General features: G+C 43.1%; 1 protein-coding gene and 1 long non-coding RNA gene across 2 annotated transcripts; one reads left to right on the top strand and one right to left on the bottom strand.

Annotated features, from left to right (window-relative positions):
* The first annotated feature begins 278 nt into the window (after positions 1-278).
* Positions 279-17,283, top strand: PKD2L1 (polycystin 2 like 1, transient receptor potential cation channel). The gene is made up of 15 exons (XM_071563055.1): positions 279-573; positions 3,483-3,596; positions 4,907-5,034; positions 6,152-6,408; positions 7,196-7,420; positions 7,775-8,003; positions 8,376-8,546; positions 9,260-9,441; positions 11,651-11,771; positions 12,441-12,539; positions 13,280-13,401; positions 13,721-13,838; positions 14,049-14,185; positions 14,956-15,103; positions 16,143-17,283. The coding sequence occupies exons 1-15, from the start codon at positions 279-281 to the stop codon at positions 16,353-16,355; spliced, it is 2,559 nt and encodes an 852-aa protein (XP_071419156.1). The 3' UTR covers positions 16,356-17,283.
* On the bottom strand, positions 10,475-17,339 carry LOC139675451 (uncharacterized). Its single transcript, XR_011698486.1, has 3 exons — positions 17,139-17,339; positions 16,064-16,190; positions 10,475-11,184 (listed from the first exon to the last, which is right to left on the bottom strand). It is a non-coding gene; the product is annotated as an uncharacterized lncRNA (long non-coding RNA).
* Between the last annotated feature and the right edge of the window lie 5,410 nt (positions 17,340-22,749).

Genomic DNA, 22,749 nt, shown 5'->3' with positions numbered 1-22,749 from the left:
TCTTGTTGGTGTTCCTAGGGCTACGGGGATAATAGGGCTGACGGTGGTTCCTAACGACGAGCAGTCCCATCCCTCTGATCGGTGTCACCAGCTGAACTGATATAAAAGAGAGGATGCTTGCTCTCTGTGGGAGCGGCTCGTGTGCCCTCTCCTGGTTGCTGAGGCAGACAAGTTGTTTGGCATTCACTGATTATGTCTCTGCTAGTTTAGAATTCCAGCCTGGGCAGGCAATCTTCGTAAATCTAGTTAAAAAGTACTTCTGCTGGCAGTGACTAGTCATGAATTCATCTGACCTAAACAACAGAGCTGAGAGCCGCTTTAGAGCATCAGAGGAGCATGAACTGGAAACAGTGGGGAAGAAAGCTTGGGACAATCCTGTTTATAATAGCTCTCCTTCCACCTCATTGAAGATTGAAACCATCTACAATCCCAAGTCTATACTGGAGAATCCCTATGAAAACTTTGAAGAGGTTGGGGATCCACTGCCCTACCAGGAAGAACAGAGCAAAGCTGTGAATGGGAAGACAAGTCCTTTCCTCAAGTGCTGCTTCTACATTTTCAGAGGCATCCGAGGTAAAGCTCTGACATCCCACTAGAAAGGATTTATTAGCCTTCAGAAAGAGCAATGGTATGGGGGAGGAGGGAGGGGATGCAGAAAGCAGAAACCTCATAATGTCTGTGTAGCCCAGGGCCCCTCTGAACATACAGTAGCGTTACTCCAGACATCATCTTTGGCTGACCTGGAAGGAGCATCCTCGTCCTGTGTTCCATGCTGTAGCTCCAGGGTCTGTCCTGTTACCTTTACTCCAACATTAGAGACTTAGTGGTGTGCTCAGGGTCATACAGTGAATCTGTTTGGTAGAGCTTTGGACAGAGCTTAGGTGTTCTGAATCCACAGGAGTCATTACTGTGGTGATGAGACCATTCTGTCTTTGTGTGCATTTTCTGTGTAGAGTGGTAGTGGTTGCTGTGTTACAGTAACTTAAGAACTGGTAGAAATATCTACTAGAGAAAATCTAGCACTGTTGGGACTAAAATGCAGGGGATTACAGGAATGTATCAAACAATGCTTTGCTTGAAGACAGCTGAAAGAAAGAGGTGCGGTTTTCCATTGTAAAAGAGAACAGGGAACGAAATATTACATAGGTTTATTCAGAGGCAATCAAAACTCGGCCCTGGGAGCAAGATAAGTCTCCTGTAAGGATACAGTCCTGGGCAAGAGCATTATTTGAACAGTTTCTTACAGAAGGCATAAAATCCTAATATTGTAAAAACATGGAATATAAAGAAAGAAATTGTATTTCTTGTGAAAATTGTATTTTCTTGCCAATGTCGCTTTTCTTTTCTTCCTGAGTTGGAAAGCAAGAACCTTGCTCAGAGCCATACTCTAACAATACATGTGAGTGACTAACAGTATAGCTTGGTCCTGAATTGCACAGACCCTCTAAACAAGTCTGGTTTAAAAGCAGACTGAGAAGATAATGTAGATATTGCTGTTAATTCTTATAAGTCACTTGTTACTTTCAGGAAGGCAAGACTTACAAGCAAATTGCATTTATTGCCTATTTTCTAGATTCTGGTGATGTTTTTTTTTTTTTGCCCAGTCTTGTGAGTGCTGGATAGTTATCCAAGATGTCATAAGGAAGAACGGATGTCTTCTAGCCTTGAGTCCTTCTACTGCAAATGTTATGTCCACAACAGCTGCATCCCCAAGGGGGTAGGTGGTGCCAAAGGAGATACAGATGGGGATATGCTTCATGTATGAGGTGATATATTTCCCTGGCATGTTTTCTAAAAGAATAGCTGAAAACAAACCTCAGCTGATAAAGTATTACGATTGCTGGATGCAATCTGAAAGGGTACTGGACCAGCCTCATGGTCCTTCAGGTATCATTTTCAGCAAGTCTCTGAACCAAGATTTCAGGCGTATTTGGGGGTCCCTGTATTTGGGTGTTCCTGAGAGCAAAGAAGGTCTATGCCTCTGCTCCAAACACATGGATAGTAAGGATTCCTTGCCTTATGCAAAAAAACCAAGAAACCTGTTAAAAGATTGTGATGTAGTCATCCTTAGATAAGGATGAAGGTGGTCACTTAAAAATGACCTGAACAGATGTATGAGTTGTTTCTCTTTGTTTTTCTCCACTGTGGAGATTCCTATGGATCACATGATATTCTCTCCTCCAGAGGAGTTAATCCATATCTTCTCCAGGCTGTCACTTCTGTTGCTGGTCTGGATTGTCCAGAACAGGCCACTAGTTGTCTGCCCAGGAGTGATGGCAGATGCTGTAGCAGTCACTATGGTAGCTGATGGTGCAAGAAGCTCTCTGATCTGTTGAGATGCCAAAGAGCTGTCAAAATGACAGGAATAAATGTACGCAGACCACTAGATCACTTTTGCTTGCTAGAAAATGAAACGTGGTTTGTCATCTGCAAGAACTGACTTCAAATGTGTGTCCTTTGATCAGCTTTGATCCTTGCTTGCAGGGAGATGATTGCTGCATACTACTGGGAATAAGTATCAGGGCTCAGCTCTCTGCAGAAAGCAGCAAGACTGTGGGTATTATTGACGTGGCTTCCATCACTAGGCTGTCAATTGGAAGTTCTTATGCCTTTCAACTTCAGGAGCATTCCAGAAATCACAACAGAAAGCCATTACTAAAAGAACAAACAAATACACTAATGGTATCAGGCGGTTCATCAAACCCAAAATATCAAGGCTCCTTTTAAAGGAAGTGTTTCTCTCTTATTGATCAATCCTGGTGACATTTAATGAGTTGCTTTCACTGTGTGAAGAAATAGGTCCTCTAGCTGGTGCAATTGGCATAGCTGTATTGGATTTAGCAGATCTCCACTGACAGATGTCCTGAAGATAATTTGTTTCTAAATCTTACACTGAAAATATTGCATTGGGCTATCTATGTGAGTCTGACGACCTACTAGAAAACTGCAAGAGTTTTTAGGTAAGCAAGGGACAAATACTTCGAGCTTTAATGGTTCAGCATATGCTAAAAGAACTAATAGTTGTAAAGCTAACATCAGATCCAGTTCTTTATGGAAGTCCTAACAGAAGGTCAGCTGTTGGGACATGGGTGACTGAAATGAAATTTTATGGTTTCAATAGCCCTTATGACAAAGACTGAATTTCTGCAAAGTGTAAGCTGAAAAACAGTCAGGAAAAGATCAATCTGTAATAAACTCAAACAGAAAATTGGAGAGTGATTTAGCAAAAAAAAAGCCACTATATTTCAGTTTTGGTCAGCCCCAAATCTTTTATTCCTGCTGGAATGGTTCTGGTTCTTCTTTGAGGTTGTTAAGCATATTTTTGTAGATTTTCATCAAGTTTTGAAATGAAAAGTAGTTTGGCCTTGAAAAGCAACAAAAATTCAACTCCCAGCAGTGTTTTTTGGGAACAGGACTTCAGCTCCTCACATAGCCTTTGAAAATACCCATCAAAATTCTAGTATTTTCGTTATACCCAACAGGTCTGTGGGGCACTACGCTGACTGAGAACACAGCTGAAAACCGAGAGCTTTATGTGAAGACCACACTGCGAGAGCTGCTAGTCTATGTTGTGTTCTTGGTGGACATCTGTCTATGTAAGTAGCTGTCATCTCATAGCCATCATTTCGGAGTGCAGTGTGAGGGGAGTAATGTGAGATTTTGTTAGTCTTCCTTGCTCTGCTGCAAGTGTTGCATTTATTGTATGTGCTTTCACTGAAGTGAGAGGTTGTGTTAATAGCCTATAGAATTGCTGTTCCCCACAAGTAAAGTTACTGACCATTGCTAATTGTTAATGGTTAGATTTAAGCAGAATTTTCTGATTCATGTCATCAGTTCTAGCCATTGAGTCCACAGTTCTGGGAGAATCTGTCCAAAATCTTTTTAGTTTCACAGTAAATGGTCAATACCCAGAGAGCAGCTCTAGAAACTTCCTGGGATCAAAGATAGAGGTCAGAGAGATTTTCCCCTCTGAGACTGGAAGGGTGGCTGAGGTGATAATGCAGATGACACTGTTGTTCTTGGGTGAGTTAAATGTGTCTCTGTACCGAATGCTAATGCTAATGGACTTAGTGTGGATAGAACAATGGCTGTTTGGTTTTGGGCTGTTTATTCATTCATTATCACAAATGAGCACCTGTGGCATGGGACAGTGAAGAGGATTATATTTCATGGACCCTATGGCAGGAGAAATAGACAGACAATACCAACGTAAGTTACTATCGTGGTGGCCCAGGGAGACAGTCCTTCAGTCACTTCTCCTAAAGAATGAAGATGCACACAGACGTATGTGTTGTCACACACTGACTCATCCAGAAGGTGTAGAGGGTTGTGTCTTAAACATCAGCTGCTTTATTTTCCTGGTGTGCTTTCATGAGTTCTTAGTGATCACCGTGATGGATGCTCTTCTGAAAGAAGAGGAGCACTGGAGAGTTGAAACAACACAGTCACGGAAATTAGAGCCTGCTCCTGTTGGGTTTTTTTGGTAGATGAGAACTTACCTGGAGCTTTCCACTTCAGAAAACAGGGTGGTCTCTATACCTTCATGGCTTCACCTCAGAAATCCAAAGCATAGATCATGGTCTTAGTTCTGATAAAGAAAATTTCCCTCAGAAATTTTGTCTGAGATTAAGTATAGTTACCCAGGATGGTCAGTTGCATCATCCAGTGGTGTTCTCTCACTGCTAAACTCTTACAATCTGTCAGTCTAACAGTTCAAATTCTGCAACATGCAACAGATAAGTTTGCAAATCCCCAAGACAGAAAGTCCTGAGTTTTCATCTCCCCTGCCTTGCTCAGCTTACCTGTGAAAGTATAAGCTACACAGAGAGTGAATGTATAAACATATTTATATCAGGCTCCAGTATTCAGGTATAAGGAAGGACCCTCCTCTTGTCTCTTTTCTTAGTGACATATGGAATGACAAGTTCCAGTGCCTATTACTACACCAAAGTGATGTCTGAGCTCTTTCTGCAGACCTCTTCAGATGGCCGTGTCTCCTTCCAGTCCATTGGCAGCATGGCTGATTTCTGGGTGGTGAGTACAAATCTGGCCCAGTGTGGGGAATCCTGAAAATCTCAGGTAGACTGAGATACTCAGTTCCCTCTGAATTTGCTACCTAATAATTTAAGCAAGGCATTTTGCTCCTACAAGCTTTTGCCAGCTGCTAGCAATAGTTACAATAATATTTGCCTGAAAAGTACTCACTGACTTAAAATATAATTTATCCCTCTGAGGACTGTGGCTGGAATACTGGCTAGGCTAAGTGTTTTATGTGCCCAGATGGGGCAGCTGAAGAGGGAGCACACAGCAAAAAAAAGACAGTGATGTGAGCTTCAACTCATTGCACAGAGGGGAAGTACTAGTCCAGAGAGGCCAAGTGATTTACTTCAGGTTTTCTTGTGGTACAAGTGGCTTTGAATCCTACAGTCCAATGTCTTCATGCTAGTGTCTTAGTAATAGGCCTTTGTCCATTTTTGTGGCAGTTTGGGAACAGCACACTTAACCTGCCTGTAATTCATACCTGGCATTGTCTGAGCTATAGATTCTTTATGATGAAGCTGGATTAAAATTTACGCTGACTTTTATCAGAGAGAATAAAGAAGGGGAAAGATATCAGGGGTCTAACATATTTCTATCAAAGAACGGGTGAAGGAGAGCCACAGTGAAGGCCATTGAGTTATTGCAACCACTTATCTCTGACAGACAGAAATTGTTCATCAATTAGATTTGTATTTTTCTGTCACTAAAACACTACAGCAAACAATAGCATTATTGTCTTTCCCCCACTGTTTCCAGGACACCAGCACACACACTTTTCATCATTCACAATTGGTGCCAAGGTAATTCCTTTAGACTTGTGCAGGCCGAAGTGGAAGAGATCAAGAGACTTGCAGGGGTTTTGTCTCTTCATTAGCCCTACAAGGTGCAGCAACCATACAACAGGTCTGTGAGAAGCCAATGATGACCCTGCTGCCCAGCTCCACCACCAGCCCTGGTCTTTCTCCTCCTTAACATACAACCAACACAAGCTTCTACTACCTTCTGTCTTGGGGAGAATAGAGGGCTGGGTCAGGTCTTACTGTCTCAATCCCAGGCTAAGAAAATTTCTCTGTGTGAATGGCAAAGAAGCTCTCCTCTCTCTCTCTTGCAGTATGCACAAGGTCCCCTTCTGGATAATCTTTATTGGACAAAGTGGTACAATAATGAGTCCCTGGCAGCACATGGCACCCAGTCATACATCTATTATGAGAACCTGCTGCTGGGTGTCCCACGCATGAGACAACTGAAGGTGAAAAACAATTCCTGTGTGGTCCATGATGACTTCAGGGAGGAAATCTCAGGCTGCTATGATGTATACTCAGAAGACAAGGAGGAAAGGGTCTCCTTTGGGCTCATTAATGGAACGGCGTAAGTACATCTAATGCAGATTAGTCTCTTTTAGTTAAAATAAGATCTACAGAGCTGCAGGATGCCAGGGATGAGTTTCTCATATAAGGCTGGAATTACCCTTGCAGTCAAAGGCAGCAAGTCCTTTTTGTCTCTCAAGAAGGTCAAGTGTCTCTTTGAGGAAAAACACAACAAAATGAGTGTCAGAGTAGGACCTGTTGGGAAAGCCACAAAAAATCCAGTGGAAAATTAGGTAAAAATTGTTCCCTGGTTTTAGGAGTGTGAGAATAAAGACCTTTGAGACCAGATTCATGAAAAGGTGTTTGCTTTCCTCTAGGATTTTGGGAGCCAAAGAGAAGGGAATGCATCCCTTTCATCTTGACAAACTATTTCTCTATAACAATGTAAAGTAGCTGCAGTTTAATAACTCTTTACTTGGCGCATGAATGCAAAGCTATTGTTCATAAGGAAATATGAGTATGAGAGGGTTGTGTGCAATGTGGCAGAAGGCAATAGAGCAGATCCTGGGAGTAACTTCCAATAAAACAAGACTGACCTAGGCAGCGGATCTCAGAACTTTCCCTCTATATTATTGCAAGCCATGTATGTCACTGCTGGGAAGCGCTAGACTAGAAAACTAACAAAAATTAACAACTGATATAGGGTCAGATCTGGAATAGGAATTAAGTGCCAGTTCTCTAATTAAAAACTTTTTATCTCTTGAAGATACAGTCTAATTTCTCCAGGCTACAAGGTCATATCCAAGCCTGGGGTGGTGAAGCCTTTGCTTATGGTTTGTCTGTTGCAGGTGGAGGTACCATTCTGAGGAGGAGCTGGGTGGTTCATCTCACTGGGGAAGACTAACCAGTTACAGTGGGGGAGGATACTACATAGACCTCAAGCTGACCAGAGAAGAGAGTGCTGAAGCCTTGCAAGTCTTGAAGGAGAAGTTGTGGCTGGATCGGGGAACACGAGTTGTCTTCATTGATTTCTCTGTGTATAATGCAAATATCAATCTCTTCTGTGTTCTGAGGTAAGCTGAGTCCTGCTGAAAATTCTTCAGCCTCTTGCATCTTCCTCAATACCATGGTTTCTTAAAATGGAAATATTTTATTAAGATTTGCCAGTGGGGTAGGTCTGAGTGGTATCGTAGAAATTATACGGATTAGTAAGGAGTCTTGATCTTCCTGACATAACCAGTCACATTTCCCTTCATCTTTCACCCTTTCCTATCACAGGCAGCGAAGCAGCAGATGGCTGTGTAAACACATGTGCAACTCTTCCCCTCATGATCTCATGGATAACTCATGCTCAAGTTTGATGCCTCTCAAAATCATCCCAGAACCTCCATCCTCTTTTTTATCACAGTTTTCTTGTCCCCTTCAAGGCTAGTTGTTGAGTTTCCAGCCACTGGTGGCGCCATTCCTTCCTGGCAAATCCGGACAGTCAAGCTTATACGATATGTCAGTACATGGGACTTCTTCATTGTTGCCTGTGAAATTGTATTCTGTGTCTTCATCTTCTACTATGTGGTGGAAGAGACTTTGGAGCTGCGTATCCACAAGCTTCAGTACTTTACCAGCATCTGGAACATCCTGGATGTGGTTGTCATTCTGGTGAGGACCCTTACACACATTTTGTGGAGAACAATGGCAGAGAGATATAGAAGCCAAAATAAATGAAGCAATGTGGAAACTAGTCTAGATAGGACAGGAGCTGGCACAGGTTTTGCTCTAATACTAAAATGAACTAGCAGAGTAAATGGACATATGCTTATTTGTCAACTGTTAGGAGAAAATTCTTTCTTTAGAGATGCCCAAGAGACTCTGAAATCAGGGCATCATTCAGCACATTAAGACTTTATTTCCATCCCCCATCAGTAGACCGCAGCTGTAAAGTGCGATATCAAGCAGTTCTGTAACACTTTAATTTCCATGGAAACCATAGGTACACTGGTCACTGCAGACTATTCCTCTTCCTCTTTGCAGCTCTCCATTGTCGCCATCGGGTTTCACATCTTCCGCACCATTGAGGTGAACAGGCTGCTGGGAGAGTTGCTGAAACACCCCAACACCTATGCAGATTTTGAGTTCCTGGCATTCTGGCAGACACAGTACAACAATATGAATGCAGTCAACTTATTCTTTGCCTGGATCAAGGTATTGTAGGGGGCTCACAGGTGCCAGGTCTCCAGCCAGACCTCTTCCTCTAGATAGCTTGGGTGTTGTCTCCTTCATTCCTCAGAGTAAATAAGTGTAACAGCTATATAACAGAGGATTTTCCTCAGAGTTATATGCTCTGTTTTGCAGTAAATCTTGACAACTTCTCACTCTGCATTCTGAGGCCAGTTATTTGGAGATAACAGTCAGGGAGATGAGCTCAGACGTTGTGATGTAAAAGTGGTCTTACAAAATGCTGAGTATAATGTAACTTTGTCCATCCTGTACTATTTTAGTATTCTGGAGGATAATCTTGCCAACCAAGCTTTCCTTTTATGTTGGCCACTCAAGAACTGCAAATGACTCATCTGTTGGCATGAACTTCGCATTTCAACCAAACCATCTTGGCATGGTGGAAAGCCATACTGTATTTGGGGCTCCTCATTAGCCTTAAAATATTTGTCCTAGCAGTCCGTGTTTATATTTTTCTTTGACACAGGGGACAAAGCCATATGTTTATGACCCCAGGAGGATGGTGGCACACCTGGGACAAATATCCTGAACATTAAGCCACCATTCTTCTAGCCTGACTTTCTTCTTACTGCTTGGATACTATAGTCAACCTCTTGTTTTAATAAGCTTGCACATACGGGAGAGAGACTGACCTAGCAGATGGTTTGGTCTGATTTTGTCCCCATTTTTTCATCTTACAGATATTCAAGTACATTAGCTTCAACAAAACGATGACCCAGCTCTCCTCCACACTGGCACGTTGCGCGAAGGACATTTTGGGCTTTGCCATTATGTTCTTCATTGTCTTCTTTGCCTATGCCCAACTGGGTTACCTTCTTTTTGGGACACAAGTGGAAAACTTCAGTACCTTTGTTAAGTGCATGTAAGTGTACAAGATAGAAACATGTTTCCATAATTTTATCAACAGAATGTTAACTGCTTTCCACCCTTTCCTACAGCTGCAAATACGAATATCAAACAGAGGCTTGTTGTATCTCATTGTTAATAAAGCCACCATGGTTAATAAGTTGCTCACAGTCCTCTGGTTGACATCTTCAGGGGAGAAAATTGAGGGTAACAGACAGAGTTCTGGTTGTCTGGGTTTATCAGCAAGGATGAGTAATTGATCCCACCATAATCTGACACTCCTTGCAGTCCTACAACTCAATGGAAATCCCAGCCTTTCCACAGGAGTGTTTAGCAAGAAGCTTCAGTTTGCTGAAGCCTAGACAGCTTTCCTTTGATGTGGAATTTTTTGGTACACCAGGGTACTCACCATGCAGTGGCCTGACATTTTTCTGCAGAAAAGTGTCATGGCTCATCTGACAATGTAGTTTCCGTTCTGGAGGACCTTCTGTCACCTTCTCACCTGCTGTGGGTCTATAAAGACAGTACCATGTCACTGTCTGACTGTCACTGAGATCTTGGCAAATTTGTGATTTTTATACACCAGTAGGTGGCTTTAGGCCTAACTAGGTTAAACTTCTCTGCTTTTAGTGGTAAGAACTAAACAACTCAAAACAAGTGTTTTGAGGTAGACTCAGGTATTGGTCTTGGTGGGGTTTTTTATCTTTATTTTGGTTTCTTGTTTGTTTATTTTAATAAGAAAGAGGCCAAGATAGAATCTTTGGAATTTTGAAATTCTCTAGCTTCCAAATACACTTGCTGATTGTATCATTTCAGTGTCTGCAAAACAGCTGCATGAAAACTTCTGTTTTATATCAGCTTGTGCACTTCGTTCCTTCTAAACTTTTCTTTAAAGTACTGTTTGTTGCTGAAGGGTTTTCATAGGGAAAAACAACAGAAATGCATTTACGTTGTCAAGATAAAGCTTTAAACACAGAAATGAGAACAAAGAAAATTCACTTAAAATATTATTTATAAATACATCTGATTTTTATAAGATGGCAACAATTCTTTGTCTACGAAAGCTGTAAGTTATGCTAATTTTAAAAAAAAATTAGCATGAGGGTTTCTAAAAATACGTGGTTTGATACTCTAATTAGATTAACTAGACATTTTCAAGGCAAAAGAGATAAAAATAATTTCTTTACTGGAAGGAGATTTTTCAACATCACTGAATTGGAACAATTCCACAAAAAAAAAGAGGAATCTATGCCATATTCCTCTTCCTTGTACCTGGAAAACACCCAGGTCCCTAAATAGTCCAAATACAAGAAATCCGAAATGAAGCTTTGCATTCCTCAAACAGGATTTTCAGGTTCTGGGTTCTAAAGGTCCTTTTCCCTGCACATGACTTCACGGTCTATGTCTTTCTGTCTCTCTTGGGTTTTTGAGAGGGGTTTTTTGGTTTATTTATTGGTGGGGTTTTTTTAATTGGAGAATATTTTTTTACAAGTGTCATTTCAGTGATCCATTTCCAGAGAATCCCATGGATAATGCATCAATGTATCTGAGGTAGAGGATGACCAGCGGGTGGATGAGCACACACAGAAGTGCTGGGGAAATGAGTTAAGATCCAGTCTTAGACAATCCTTCAGTCCGTGGGCCTGCTCAGGCAATGAGTGATGTTGATGGAGGTATCAGCTACAGCAGCAGTTTTCAGCTTGCGTTCCACAGACCTCTGGCATCCAGGTCCTGCCTTTAGGGGATCTACAAGGGATAACTGAAATAAACAAGGTTCTGATCAATAGACTTAAATTTTCTTCATCACAGGGGCTATGGACTGCAAAAGGTTGAAGAGCAGTATCAAGTTCTAACATCCTCTCCACAGTCTCACGAACTCTCTTGCAAGAAATTGCTTCATTGAGTCAAATGCCTTTAATAAAGGAAAATTCAGGTTGCTTCTTTTAACTCCTGTTAATTATCAAAACAAGCTTTGGACAACCTGAATTTGTGTGGAAACCATGTTTTATTTTCTAACCACCTCTTGCTCTAACCAGATCACCTTGCTTCACCCCTGAAATACTATGAATACATGTAACTCATCCCTCTGAGTGACTTTGACCCTCCTCTGGCTTGTGCCTGTGCCCATCTGGGCTGCAGGCAGGTTCAGGTTCACTTCAGGACTATTTGAGGTTGTGGGATAAATGCATGTACCTTTGTGTGATCATGGACTTTCTTTCCTCCAGCTTCACCCAGTTTCGGATCATTCTTGGTGATTTTGACTACAATTCCATTGACAATGCTAACAGGGTCCTTGGGCCTATTTACTTCGTCACCTATGTGTTCTTTGTTTTCTTTGTGCTCCTGGTAAGCAAAAAAATCATCCTTGTCCCTGTATTGATAGCAGTGTTTCAGAGACCACTCCTGACAATCCCCGAGTTAGATGCAGTGAAAATGCTTAGAGAGAAAGGGAGTTTGTTATGATAGTTTTGCTGTGCAATAGACTACAGTAGGCAAAAAATGTGTTATTACAGTTGGGGATTTGACTATTAGGGTGATTAAGCGCCATATTCACATCCTTTAAGGTGAAGACTAAAACTGAACTGGGAATACCACTAATGTATTAGCTTAGCTGAATTCAAGGGGATCAGATCATTTGTTCTGTAGAAGGCAGTGAAAAAAACTTGGGGGACAGTCTCTGACTTCCTAGACAATGATTGCAGAGGGATACTCATTATACCCAGGTTAAACACTCAGTGTCAGGAAACCAAGTGCAACAAGATTTGCAAGAGAAGCTACCAAAGGTAGTATTTGAGCTGGGAACAAATGTACCTCCAATCACTGCTTTAACTGAAAAAACATGAGAAAACACTGTGGCTGAAATGGTCCTTCCCTTCACCCACTTTAATCTCCCCAAGAGATACTCCATGGGGTAACAGCTGCTTGTTTAACTAAGTCCTGTCTCTTGCTGCTTCATCTGCTGGAGCAGGCAAGATGTGTCATTCATATTCACCTCTCTTCTTCCCCTTTTTCTAGAACATGTTTCTGGCCATCATCAATGACACCTACTCAGAAGTCAAGGAGGAACTTTCAAGCCAGAAGGATGAGCTGCAGCTCTCTGACATTTTGAAGCAGGTGATGATGAATAGTGAAAGCTGTGCTACTTTCTAGCTAAATCATGAAGCATTCTCTGGAAGTCCCTGAACTAAGTCGAGTTCACTAGGGAGAAACAGTGATTGCCAACTCCGGATCCATCTTCTTTGTGTGCATGGGAGTCACAGTTCCTTTCTGGGATAAATCAAGCTCCCAGATACTTTGATGATGAGAAGATGGGAAAGCAGGGATTGGGGAAATCCTGTTACTTGAAGTAGTATTTGTGAGAGGCTTTTCTTTCTAGAGCTAGACAAAGCTCTTTCAGTCCTTGATAGAATATAATGATATGTAATTTGATCAATAACATGGCAAGTCCTACTTTGTTAAGCTGAGCATGTTACAGTGGTGCAAATCTAAGGGGCTACATCTGGATTTCCCATGGGCAAATTCTAGAAAAGTTCCTGGAAGGTCACAATTCTACTGTGTGAGTGATATTCTGCAAATAATAGTATCTGAGACATTATCTTAAACAGCTGATGGGCTGGGAAGTCAGAAAGAGGAAGAATCATGAGGAGAAAAACAGAAGACTAGTATGCTGGTGTCACTTTGCAGGTGTGATCCTAGTTTAGAGATGAGGTTCATTCAGCAGTATTGTATTTTTGCTTGTGGAAAGCTGAAAAACTTCCTGTATTACTTAGCATATGCTCATCTGCGTTCACTCTGCTCTACTTTTCACTGTTCTGTCTGCATGATTCTGGGTCTGTTTGCATCTTTGGTAACAGAGCTACAAGCGGACACTCATGAGGCTGAAGCTGAAGAAGGAGCGGATTTCCGATGTGCAGAAAGCACTGCAGAATGGAACAAAAGAATTAGACTTTGAAGACTTCAAGAACAGCTTGAAGGAGTAAGTGAGTCAGCTTGAGGAATGCCCACTTAGCCCTTTCTCTGGGTAACACAGATAATTTAGATTCTCTGCTCTTCAAGACTGGGAGAGCAGTTAGCTTAGATCCAGGCAATATAAGACTCAAAAATAGGTCTTTCCTCACATTTTTAATCTTCTGTTCTAAATAGGTTTGTTACTATCTCTTGCCCATTTTGGGGTATTGAGATTTGTCACTGGCAGGAGGAAACAACACATTGATTTCAAAAGTGATGTTCCTACACTGTTGGAGCTTAACACTGTAATTCTGTGCTTTGAGTTTTTTCTTTCTATTCTTTTTCAGACTGGGCCATGCAGACCATGAGATCACAGCAGCTTTCTCCAGGTTTGACAAAGATGGCAACCACATCCTTGACGAAGAGGAGCAACAGCAGATGAAGCATGACCTTGAGGCAAAAAGGGTAAAAAAGGGCAAGGACAGAAGTCTTCTGTTTAGTAGACTTCACTCCAAAGGAATCTTTTGGTTTGTGGTATAAACTAAGCAGACGACTCAAATACAGTTCCAACTCTGCCTGGATACAGCTAAATATATCATTACCTGTGAAGTTCTGTGTTATTCACAGTAAAGCTGAGTTAGTATCCAACTTTGCAGGAGTTTCTTTATCTTCCAGGTTGCTCTGAACACAGAGATTGAGAATTTGGGGAAATCCTATGGTGACAACAACCTAGATGAGAGTCTGACCCACATGGAAGCAAGGAATAACCACACCAATAAGGCCAGCTGGGTCTCCAAAGAAGAGTTCCAAGTGTATGTTTGTGCTGTCAGTAGTTTAACCCTTCTGCAAATGAGGGGTCTGATTCCCTACTGCTTCCTTCCCTGGTGTAACTCTTTACAGTGATGTTGAGCAGTTTCAGTAAGATCGTGTCTCTTTTATCTTGCACACATGTAAATAAGCAGGTCAGGAGATAACTGGGACAGTTCTACTAATGAAGTTTGCTTATTTCTGTAAAAATTGAGTTAAGAAATTTTGTATTCTGCCTCTTGAATAACCTCTGCAGCAGTCAGCTGGCCACAGGCAATATGCTGTCATGTTTCAGGTCAGAAGGTAGCCCAGATAACTGGGCCAGGGGCACTTGATACCTTTACAGAAAATCCTGTGGGAATAAATATCCTTTATGGTCTAAGTCCAAGAATAAGACTTGGCTGTTTCCTCCACAGGAGGAGCATGGGATAAATACAGCACAGAGAATCAGGAGATCCTAATTTGGCTGCTGAGAAATACTGAGCAAACCACATAGGGCTATATCAAAGCAGAGGCAGGTGCAGTACTTAATAATGAAATTATGTTTCTGGACTGTGATCCAAAGTGGCTGGAATCCATCCTAAGCAGAACCACTGATTACAGATAAAAACACAGTGTAGCAGGAAGTTATGCCTTCAGTGGGTGTGTATCAGTTATCTGATGGGGACCATTCATGCCTGTTTGAGGTTTGGCCCATTGTGTGTGGGATATCTGCTGCAAATTGTACTAATCATCACAAGAAAAAGCTTACAAATGCTCTCTGTGTCTCCCCCAGCCTCCTGCAACGTGTGCTGCAGCTGGAACTGTCCATAAACAGCATTGGCTCCAAGATTGATGCAGTGGTGAGCACGCTCAATGTTCCAGAAAGAAACAAGCTGAAGAGGAAGGACCTGGTGGGCAAACCACTGGATGATGTTAGCAAGGTTGGTAGCCCTCTACCATGCATTTGAACCTGCTTCAGATCAGGTGACCAGCCCTGCTCTGTGAAAGGACCTGGTATCATCTTTGCTTTTCCAATCTTTGTTGCCATAAGACAAAAAGACTTAAGCAGGGTCAGCATTTTTTATGATCAAGCCTTTTCTATTCAAGCAAAGTGAGACGAAACCTCTTGCTTTTGTGTCCCATCAGATAACCATGGTATCTTTAAACATACCTTCTGGCTCCTTTGAGGCCAAGCTCAATTCTGTGGCAGTGAATGTAGTTCACTGACAATTCAGTGGCTTTGTAACTGCTTATCCTTGGATATTAAAATAAAAAAAAAGTCAGACTGTCCTTTCCAGCAAGAGCAGCTCATGACAGTGTTGTGGACTGACTGTGATCTTAACAACGCTTTGCCTGTGCTTTATTTGTCACATATATGGTGGAAGACAGTTAGCAGTGTGCTTATAGCATCTCATTGCAGAATTGTGACCTTTGCCAAAGACTGCCTATATCCACTCATCCAGTGTATTTTGGGTCTTCAGCTTTAAAATCAAAGGCAGCAAGGCAAGTGGCAGCCATGTCATTACCTCATGCTTTTATGGCTTCAATAATGAGAACGGCTAAACAGCACAAAGTGACCTAGCTGAGTCTGAAAAAAGCCTTCCTTTTACAAAGTAGTCTTGCAATCCCTTCCCATCTGAAAGAGTGTTTTGGAAGGTCCAACTTCTCATGTGAATGTGCCTGAAAGCTTATTTGAGTGTTTGCAGATTAGCTTCACAACAGGAATTCTCTGAATGTTCTTGTAGAGGGTGAGAAGGGATGAATCTCTCCCCATTTGTTTAATGCTTAAAATGTGCATTTATCATTGTATTGCAGCAAACAGTATATTGGATCTTTAATTGACAAGCAGGCTTGCACTAATTTCTGAAAGACTGGGGAAGATATTTAAGTATCATGCATACCTTGCCTCTCTCCTGGGGTGTTCCTAAATTTCTTGGTAGCTTGCTGACATTGCAGGTCACTCTTTCTTCTGGTTCACAGGAGGAAGAAGGCAGTCAGGAAAAGTTGCACCCCCAGAGCCTAGACCAGCTGGGGAAAGAAACAGAAAGTTGGGGGATGGAATACATACAGAGAAACAACCTGAGTGGCAACTCTTCCCAAAATGGTGTCTGCCGCATCTTGCCCAGATCCAGTGTGCTGGGGTCTCAGGTGTCCAAGAACATCATCCAGCCACAGTCTGATGTGCACTTCTAGCAAACAGGCTGGTGTTCCCAGTCTGGCTCCCACGGTACTAAGTCACTGTCAGTCATTTCCTCATTGTTAGCATTATCCAGACAGCTGGACACAGACACCACTGTTGCCAGGAACTAATCATGTGAAAAATCAGGGCTGCTCTTTTTTGGTGTAATGATTTATATCACAGAGCTAGAACTTCTGCCCCACTCTCTCTCATATCTCTGGAGTAGGTGAAATTCGGAACCAGGTGGTGTATTAGGTTTCTGCCTCTGAACAGGCTGACACAAAATGTTTTATCTATACTTCCCAAAAAGTAGGAACCCCTGAGCTCTGAACCCTTGTGTCCAGAGTGGCATATTGCAACTTGTTCCTAACACACACAATTGTCTGCAGGAAACAGATGTGATTATAATGTAAAGAAAACAGAATATAATCTCTAGAGTCACTTGGAAAGAAGAAATTTAGTTGTGTCTACCTGGTTACAGATAGTTTTGTTCTGCTGTGGTTTGTTTCCAGATTACTTTGGTAACCTCTGTACCTTAGGTGTTGAGGAAAGAAGATGCTAACACCTAACTTTGGATAACTACAATGACACTTAACTGACAGTCTAATTGGGAGGAAATCTGAAATATTCTAAACTGAGAAGCAGTTGTTACTGGTAAAGTCCTAGGTCTGTGTAAGGGAACAAACTTCTGATTATATGTCACCCAGCCCATAGGGAGCCTAGATTTCTGACAGGAACTGCAGGGTCTCACAATTCACTTCCCATCAGCTGGTCCTGTCGTTGGGGACAAGACTTACCTTTGAGACCTTGCCATGGTTCTTGACTCCAAGTTCCACGGAATTCAGAACTGAGCAAGAGCTTCTTACCTTCAGCTTTTCTGGCTGAACTCATAACATTGATGTTGCCTACTTCACTCTGCTGTTTGCATTGAAGCTATTATCTTATTCAGAAGAAAACAGCCTATGTCAGGAGAACTTCCTGAAATGGGCCTTCCTTTTTTCGTTTTCATTTTCTTTTTTTTTCTCAAAAATTTTTATTAAACAGGAAATCCATATGCTAAATTGTAACTGAACAGAGGACCTGTGTGCTCTGGAATGAGCTTGAAGGGTGCACACAGACCCTTGCAATTAACTAGTCAGGTCCTCTGTGTGTTGCAAGGCATAGAAGGAAGTTCTTTCTTAAAATTTTTTGTAAGATCTTGGTTTAGATGCTGGATCAATAGTAGACTATGATTACCAACGCAAAATCAAAAACATAGGCTCTTCTTTTGAGATCTCTGAAGGATTGCCTGCCCTTTTCACAGGCTCAAAATACTGGGTAAGATTCTGTATTACTGCATAGATATTAAATACTTTGGATGCTGATCTGTGAAGAACTATGTTTAGTACCATGGGAAAGATCCAAGCAGCAACTATCTGCTTCAGGTGGTTGATCCTGTGCTAATAGAGACAGTGGAAGAGACATTGCTGGCTGCGGCTCAGCTTCTTAACAGAGCAATAATTACTGTGAGGCAATCCTGAAATCATATCCTGCCAAGAAAATGAAGGTAAAAATTATCATCTGTAAGTCATGGCTTTATAAAGCTCAGATTTCTCACAGGAAGAATGTTGTTTTGGTTGTTCTGCTCAATAGAGAGGGTGGCACAGGAGCTCCCTCTTTGCATTGCCCAGTGTTTCTGTTCCCCTCTTGAGCTGTGCCAAAAACCCACAAGACCAGTCCTATGGAAAACTTGCCCACTGAGGAAGGGATGCTGCAGCCACTGCAGCACAGTGAAAGAGCTTGTCATGAGGCACTGAAAGGCAACCTCCATCACCCTGATCCTTTCTGCACAAGGACACCCACAAGTGTCAGGGAAGGCAGGGGAAAGCACAGAGGACAATGGTGTGGCAGCTGGACTCAGATGCACGGGACAGTGACCAACAGCTTTAGGCAACCAGCTCACAGACATTGTGTGGTCTGCTCTTTAGGGCAGCAGGAGAAACAAAATGGTCATGCTTGTGCTGCAGGGTTTGTTCATGCCCAAAACTTGGGAAGTCAGCTTTCCCCTGGAAAGAAGGGGCATGAGAGTCTTCACAGGGCCTTTGCAGCTGGGAGAGATGCCTGCCCCTCACTCTGCATGTCTGTGGTAATACAGGAGACTCTAGACAGAGACCAGACTCCAGACCAGCTTGCCAGGGCTCCCTCTTTCTCACTGGCAAGAACAGCTTGGCAGTCTCCTCTCCTTTGGGCTTGGGGGGCAGCAGTCAGCCTGCCATGTTGAAGAGTCCTAAACCAGCTCTGGCCCGGATCAGACAAGAACTGCAGGATGCAGTGGTCTCCCAGGTCAGCTCCTTTCCTGCTTTCTGGCAGAAAGACCCCTCCCTGTGCTGTGATTTGATGGTACCATGCTGCTCAGTGTAAAACAACTTCTGTCACTGGCATATGCCTGTGCCTGCATTAATGTCTCCTCTCTTACATGTACCTTTCCCTGAAACTGTGCCTTGTCTGTTTTGTGTCCCTATTGTCATGGATATGATGTGTCTTAGAGTAGGACAAGGAAATTACTTGTCCCTGGCAATCACTTGTATATAATTGCCAATTGTTATCTTCAAGCTGGTTTAGAAATAACATAAATACACTGAATGGTAAGTTCATACAGCTTCTCTTTTCAGATGTTTATTTAGATGATGTATGTCTGATGGAGAAAGTAAAGTATTTTTTTCCTCAAAAAATAGGTGTGTGGCTGTGGTTATTTCATTCTGCAGAAGGTAGCCTTCTAACCTGCAGTCTTCCAGCTGTGCCTTGACATGGTTAAAATTTCTGGGAGGAGGTTTGGAAAAGTATAAGGTACTCTGAAGAGATATCACCACTGTAGTTATTTACATTGGCAGTTGCAGTGGATATGGTCTGCCACCCATTCTGGAATGTGTGCTCCGAAGAGGCTGCTGTAGAGTGCTCTCAGATTCATCCAAGGGAGAAGGAAGCAGTGTCCTAATCACGGTTTCAAAGCACAAAGTGAGGCAGAGAGAGCTTCATCGATGTGTGCAGAGATATCTGAAAGCAGCCTCAGGCATCTGGCAAGGGTGGCCATGAGCATGGAAAGCTCCTGCTAGCTTCTCTTCCCTGTATCTCTCCAAGAATATGATGCTTTGTAGTAACAATGATCAAGACTAACTTTTCATGTTTAAAAGGAACATATAGCCCCTCTGACTACCCACAAATACAGCCAAGATTCTAGTTAGCTATCAGCCTGTTCTAGTTTACCAGTAGACGTCAGCCCTTTGCACCCTCCAGCTTTTTCTCGGTTGTTTTCAAAAGAGGCCAGAAGCAAATCTCTGGTGTTTTTAGTGAGAGAAACTAAGACATTGAAACATTACTTTCTCTGTGGCAGGGAAAATACAGAAGCAGATTTCCAACACCCACTTTATACTAGACCTTCACGCTCGAGTATTTGTTGCAGGCTTTATCTATCTCTGGTAGATTCTTCTTCCTAGAACCTGTAAACAGAGTTTGTAGAGGTTTTTTTCATTTTTTTCAATCTTATGAAAAGTCCTTAGTAAGTGCTATTAGTAGCCTAGAGTGCCTGATAACTGGTCAGTCTTTAGCACAGGAGGTTGTTGGCTGGAGCCTGCCCTGCCTCTGCCTTTTTTATAAAGGTACCCTAGCAGGGGTGTTATGGGTTCACCTAGGTGGGCCTAGATTTGGGCCCTGAAGTCTGGACTAGGCCGAAGCTGTCAGCTGACTTGAGCTGGGCTGAGCTAACAGTTGACCTCTTCTAGCCAGTAATTTTGTATTCCATACCACACTATGACATCATCTCCAGGGAAGCAGGAACCAGTGTGGGAGTGGTTAAGGCAGTCGCTTCTCAGCCCTCCTCTGGAGAGGACGCACGATGCTGTCCCAGGGGGGATGGAGAGGACCAGGCCCACCACTGGCTCACAGGGTACCTCAGGAAAGTAAAATGTGTTGTTCTGGGTCTCTCCTTTCTGCTTGGGTTTGTCTCCCTGGGGAATAAGCTTCTTCTTAAGTAATGTGTAGTTAGGACAGTAGAATTTGTGTGTTTGTTAAGAAGTTGACGTGGGGAACTTGTTGTTGTAGACTTGTGTGAGTGTATATTTGTACTCTCTTCTAATTGTCTCTTTCTTTCTGTGAAAAATATATGTAGATTTAGTATAAATGCAGTTTGAAGTGTTTTTTTTTCTTTCCCCTCTCTTTTCCTCCCTTTCCCTGGTGTTAGGAGGGAGGCTTTTCTCTCTGTGCTTGGGGGGGTTGGCAGTTGCTTATCTCAAACCAAGACACAGGGGTCACTTACAAAGAAAAAAGCAAAATAAGAGAAACCAACTGTCAGTGTTCCCAGAGTTTATCAGTAACTAGTGAAAAGGGAGAGGAGAAAACAGTAGCACCTGATGATCCAGCTGATTACAAACCCAGATGAAGTGTTATGCCATCCTTTTGGTGGTCACAGAAGCCCTAACTCAGGGTCTCCAAATCTGAAAGCAAGGAGCCTGGTAGTGTGAGAGCAGTAGAAGTAGGAGGAATTTCAGCTGAGTGTCCCCATCCTGGGCTCAGACACCAGGGGATACATGGTAACATGACTATGTTTTGGAGGGAGATGGCAGAATTCAACACTTGAGGAACTAAGAAATGCTGCTCCTCGCCTGGTTTCGGAGGTGGTGAATGCCAGACGTAGCTCCTTGCCAGTCAGCCATGCTGCACACATGCCAGGCACCCACATGGGTGGCAAAAGGGTGCCAGCCCCTTCGGGTGCAGTGAGCCAAGGCCCAGCCCTGGCTGAGGAGTGCTGAAGGAGGAATGCAAACGCTCAGTGGACAAAACAATGCCTGTTCTGTGATGGGCCTCCAACCTGAAATCAGCCAGGAGTTGTTGAGGCATGCCACAGCAAGTTACCAAGAGAGCCCATGTGCCTGACAGTGACAGGGCTCTAAGGCTCAGGATGTCCCAAACAGCTCTGGAGGGTCCTGTCCTGGCCACTGCTGTCCCCAGAAAATACCAATCATTTCTCTGCAGGTGTGCTCACCTCTAGGTACCAGATGGCACAGCAGGCTAAGAAACAGCCCCTCAGAGCAACATGCAAAGCAGAAGTTTGAAGCTGGCTTTGCTTGTGCTGCTTGAGAAGGGACTGAGAAGCCATCCTAAGTGATCATTTCCAGTGGCTGTGACTACCTTCGTGGTTCCCTTCTTCAAAAAGCATCAGAAATAACAGCAAAGGGTGAGCTCAGACAGAAAAACTCCATATACGTGCATGCACACATGGGCACACACACCAACATATTGCTGTAATGTGTCAAACCACCCAGGTTGTTCAGACATGTCAGGAGTTCACAAAGCAAACAGGCTTTGAAAGCATGTACAAAGATTTCTGGCACAGACAAAAGGGCAGAGCTTCTTCTCAGTTTCCTACATATTAGACAACTGTTATGGCAACAAGAGATGGTGAGCCTTCTGCATCCTTTCAGGAATACAGCCTCTTCTGCCCCAGAGTCTTATCTTGTTCAAGCCCAGAAGAGGCCATGCCACCAGCGTGCATTCTGTACCATGTAACTACAACAGTAGAAGTCCCATAGCACCAGGATCTGGTCTCTGAGTTGCTTACTGGATCACACTGGTAAGAAAGACTGAGTTTGCCTTCAAAAGAGATGAACCATGGTGGAAGGAGACTTGTGACAACCAACCCATGTCTAGGTTTCATTAGAATATCAACAGTAGAGGGGAAGTGCGCATTGTGGCACTGAACCAACCACCTTGATCCCTCCTCTGTGTGCTGAACACGCTGTTAAGGCCTTTGTAGCTCTGATTTCACCAGCCTTGTTAGGCTTGGCAGGAATTGTGAGAGAGAGCAGGGAGACTGCTCAGGAAGGAAACCCTCAGGGACTATGTTCATCCTTGCACTGGGGAGAAGGAAAGCTTTCAATGTGAATGGCCCAGCCAGGGGTCCCTGGTGCTTCAGTGGAAGGACACAGAGATCTCCTGTTCTGGTGAGATGTGTGTAGCCTTAGTAACAGCTGTATTGCTGTGTACTGCTGAGGAGTTATTTAATGTGCATTGCTAGATTTTGTGAATGAAGATTCAGAAAAGGCTCAACCCAGCTGGGTGTACCCTTCAAGCCTGCACAGTGGATTTTTGAGGTGAGGCACAGCATGCACGAAACTAGCCCCACCCTTTAACCCCTAAGGTTCATCTGCCACGGCCAAGCGAGCTTGGATGGTGACAGTGAAGTCCTCAGGAGTAGAACCTACAGCACACCTGGGATTCTCAGGAGGTCTCCCATCCAAGTACTAACCAGGGCTGACCCTGCTTAGCTTCCAAGATCTGATGGGATTGGATGTCAGGGAAACATTTAACTGCCTAAAGATCCCACCAAGACTCAAACTCAGATGGCTGGATTCAGAGTCTAGAGTGCTCTCCATT

The sequence above is a fragment of the Pithys albifrons genome, chromosome 9 (genome assembly GCF_047495875.1).
Source record: "Pithys albifrons albifrons isolate INPA30051 chromosome 9, PitAlb_v1, whole genome shotgun sequence".
Taxonomy (NCBI): domain Eukaryota; kingdom Metazoa; phylum Chordata; class Aves; order Passeriformes; family Thamnophilidae; genus Pithys; species Pithys albifrons.
Note: the sequence above shows the minus strand (reverse complement) of the source record. Positions and strands in the feature narration are given on the sequence as shown.

Coding starts and splice junctions, on each gene's coding strand:
- PKD2L1 (XM_071563055.1), top strand. CDS start 279: ATGAATTCATCTGACCTAAACAACAGAGCTGAGAGCCGCTTTAGAGCA. Junction 12,540..13,279: donor TCTCTGACATTTTGAAGCAG/GTGATGATGAAT, acceptor CTTTGGTAACAG/AGCTACAAGCGGACACTCAT. Junction 13,402..13,720: donor TTCAAGAACAGCTTGAAGGA/GTAAGTGAGTCA, acceptor ATTCTTTTTCAG/ACTGGGCCATGCAGACCATG.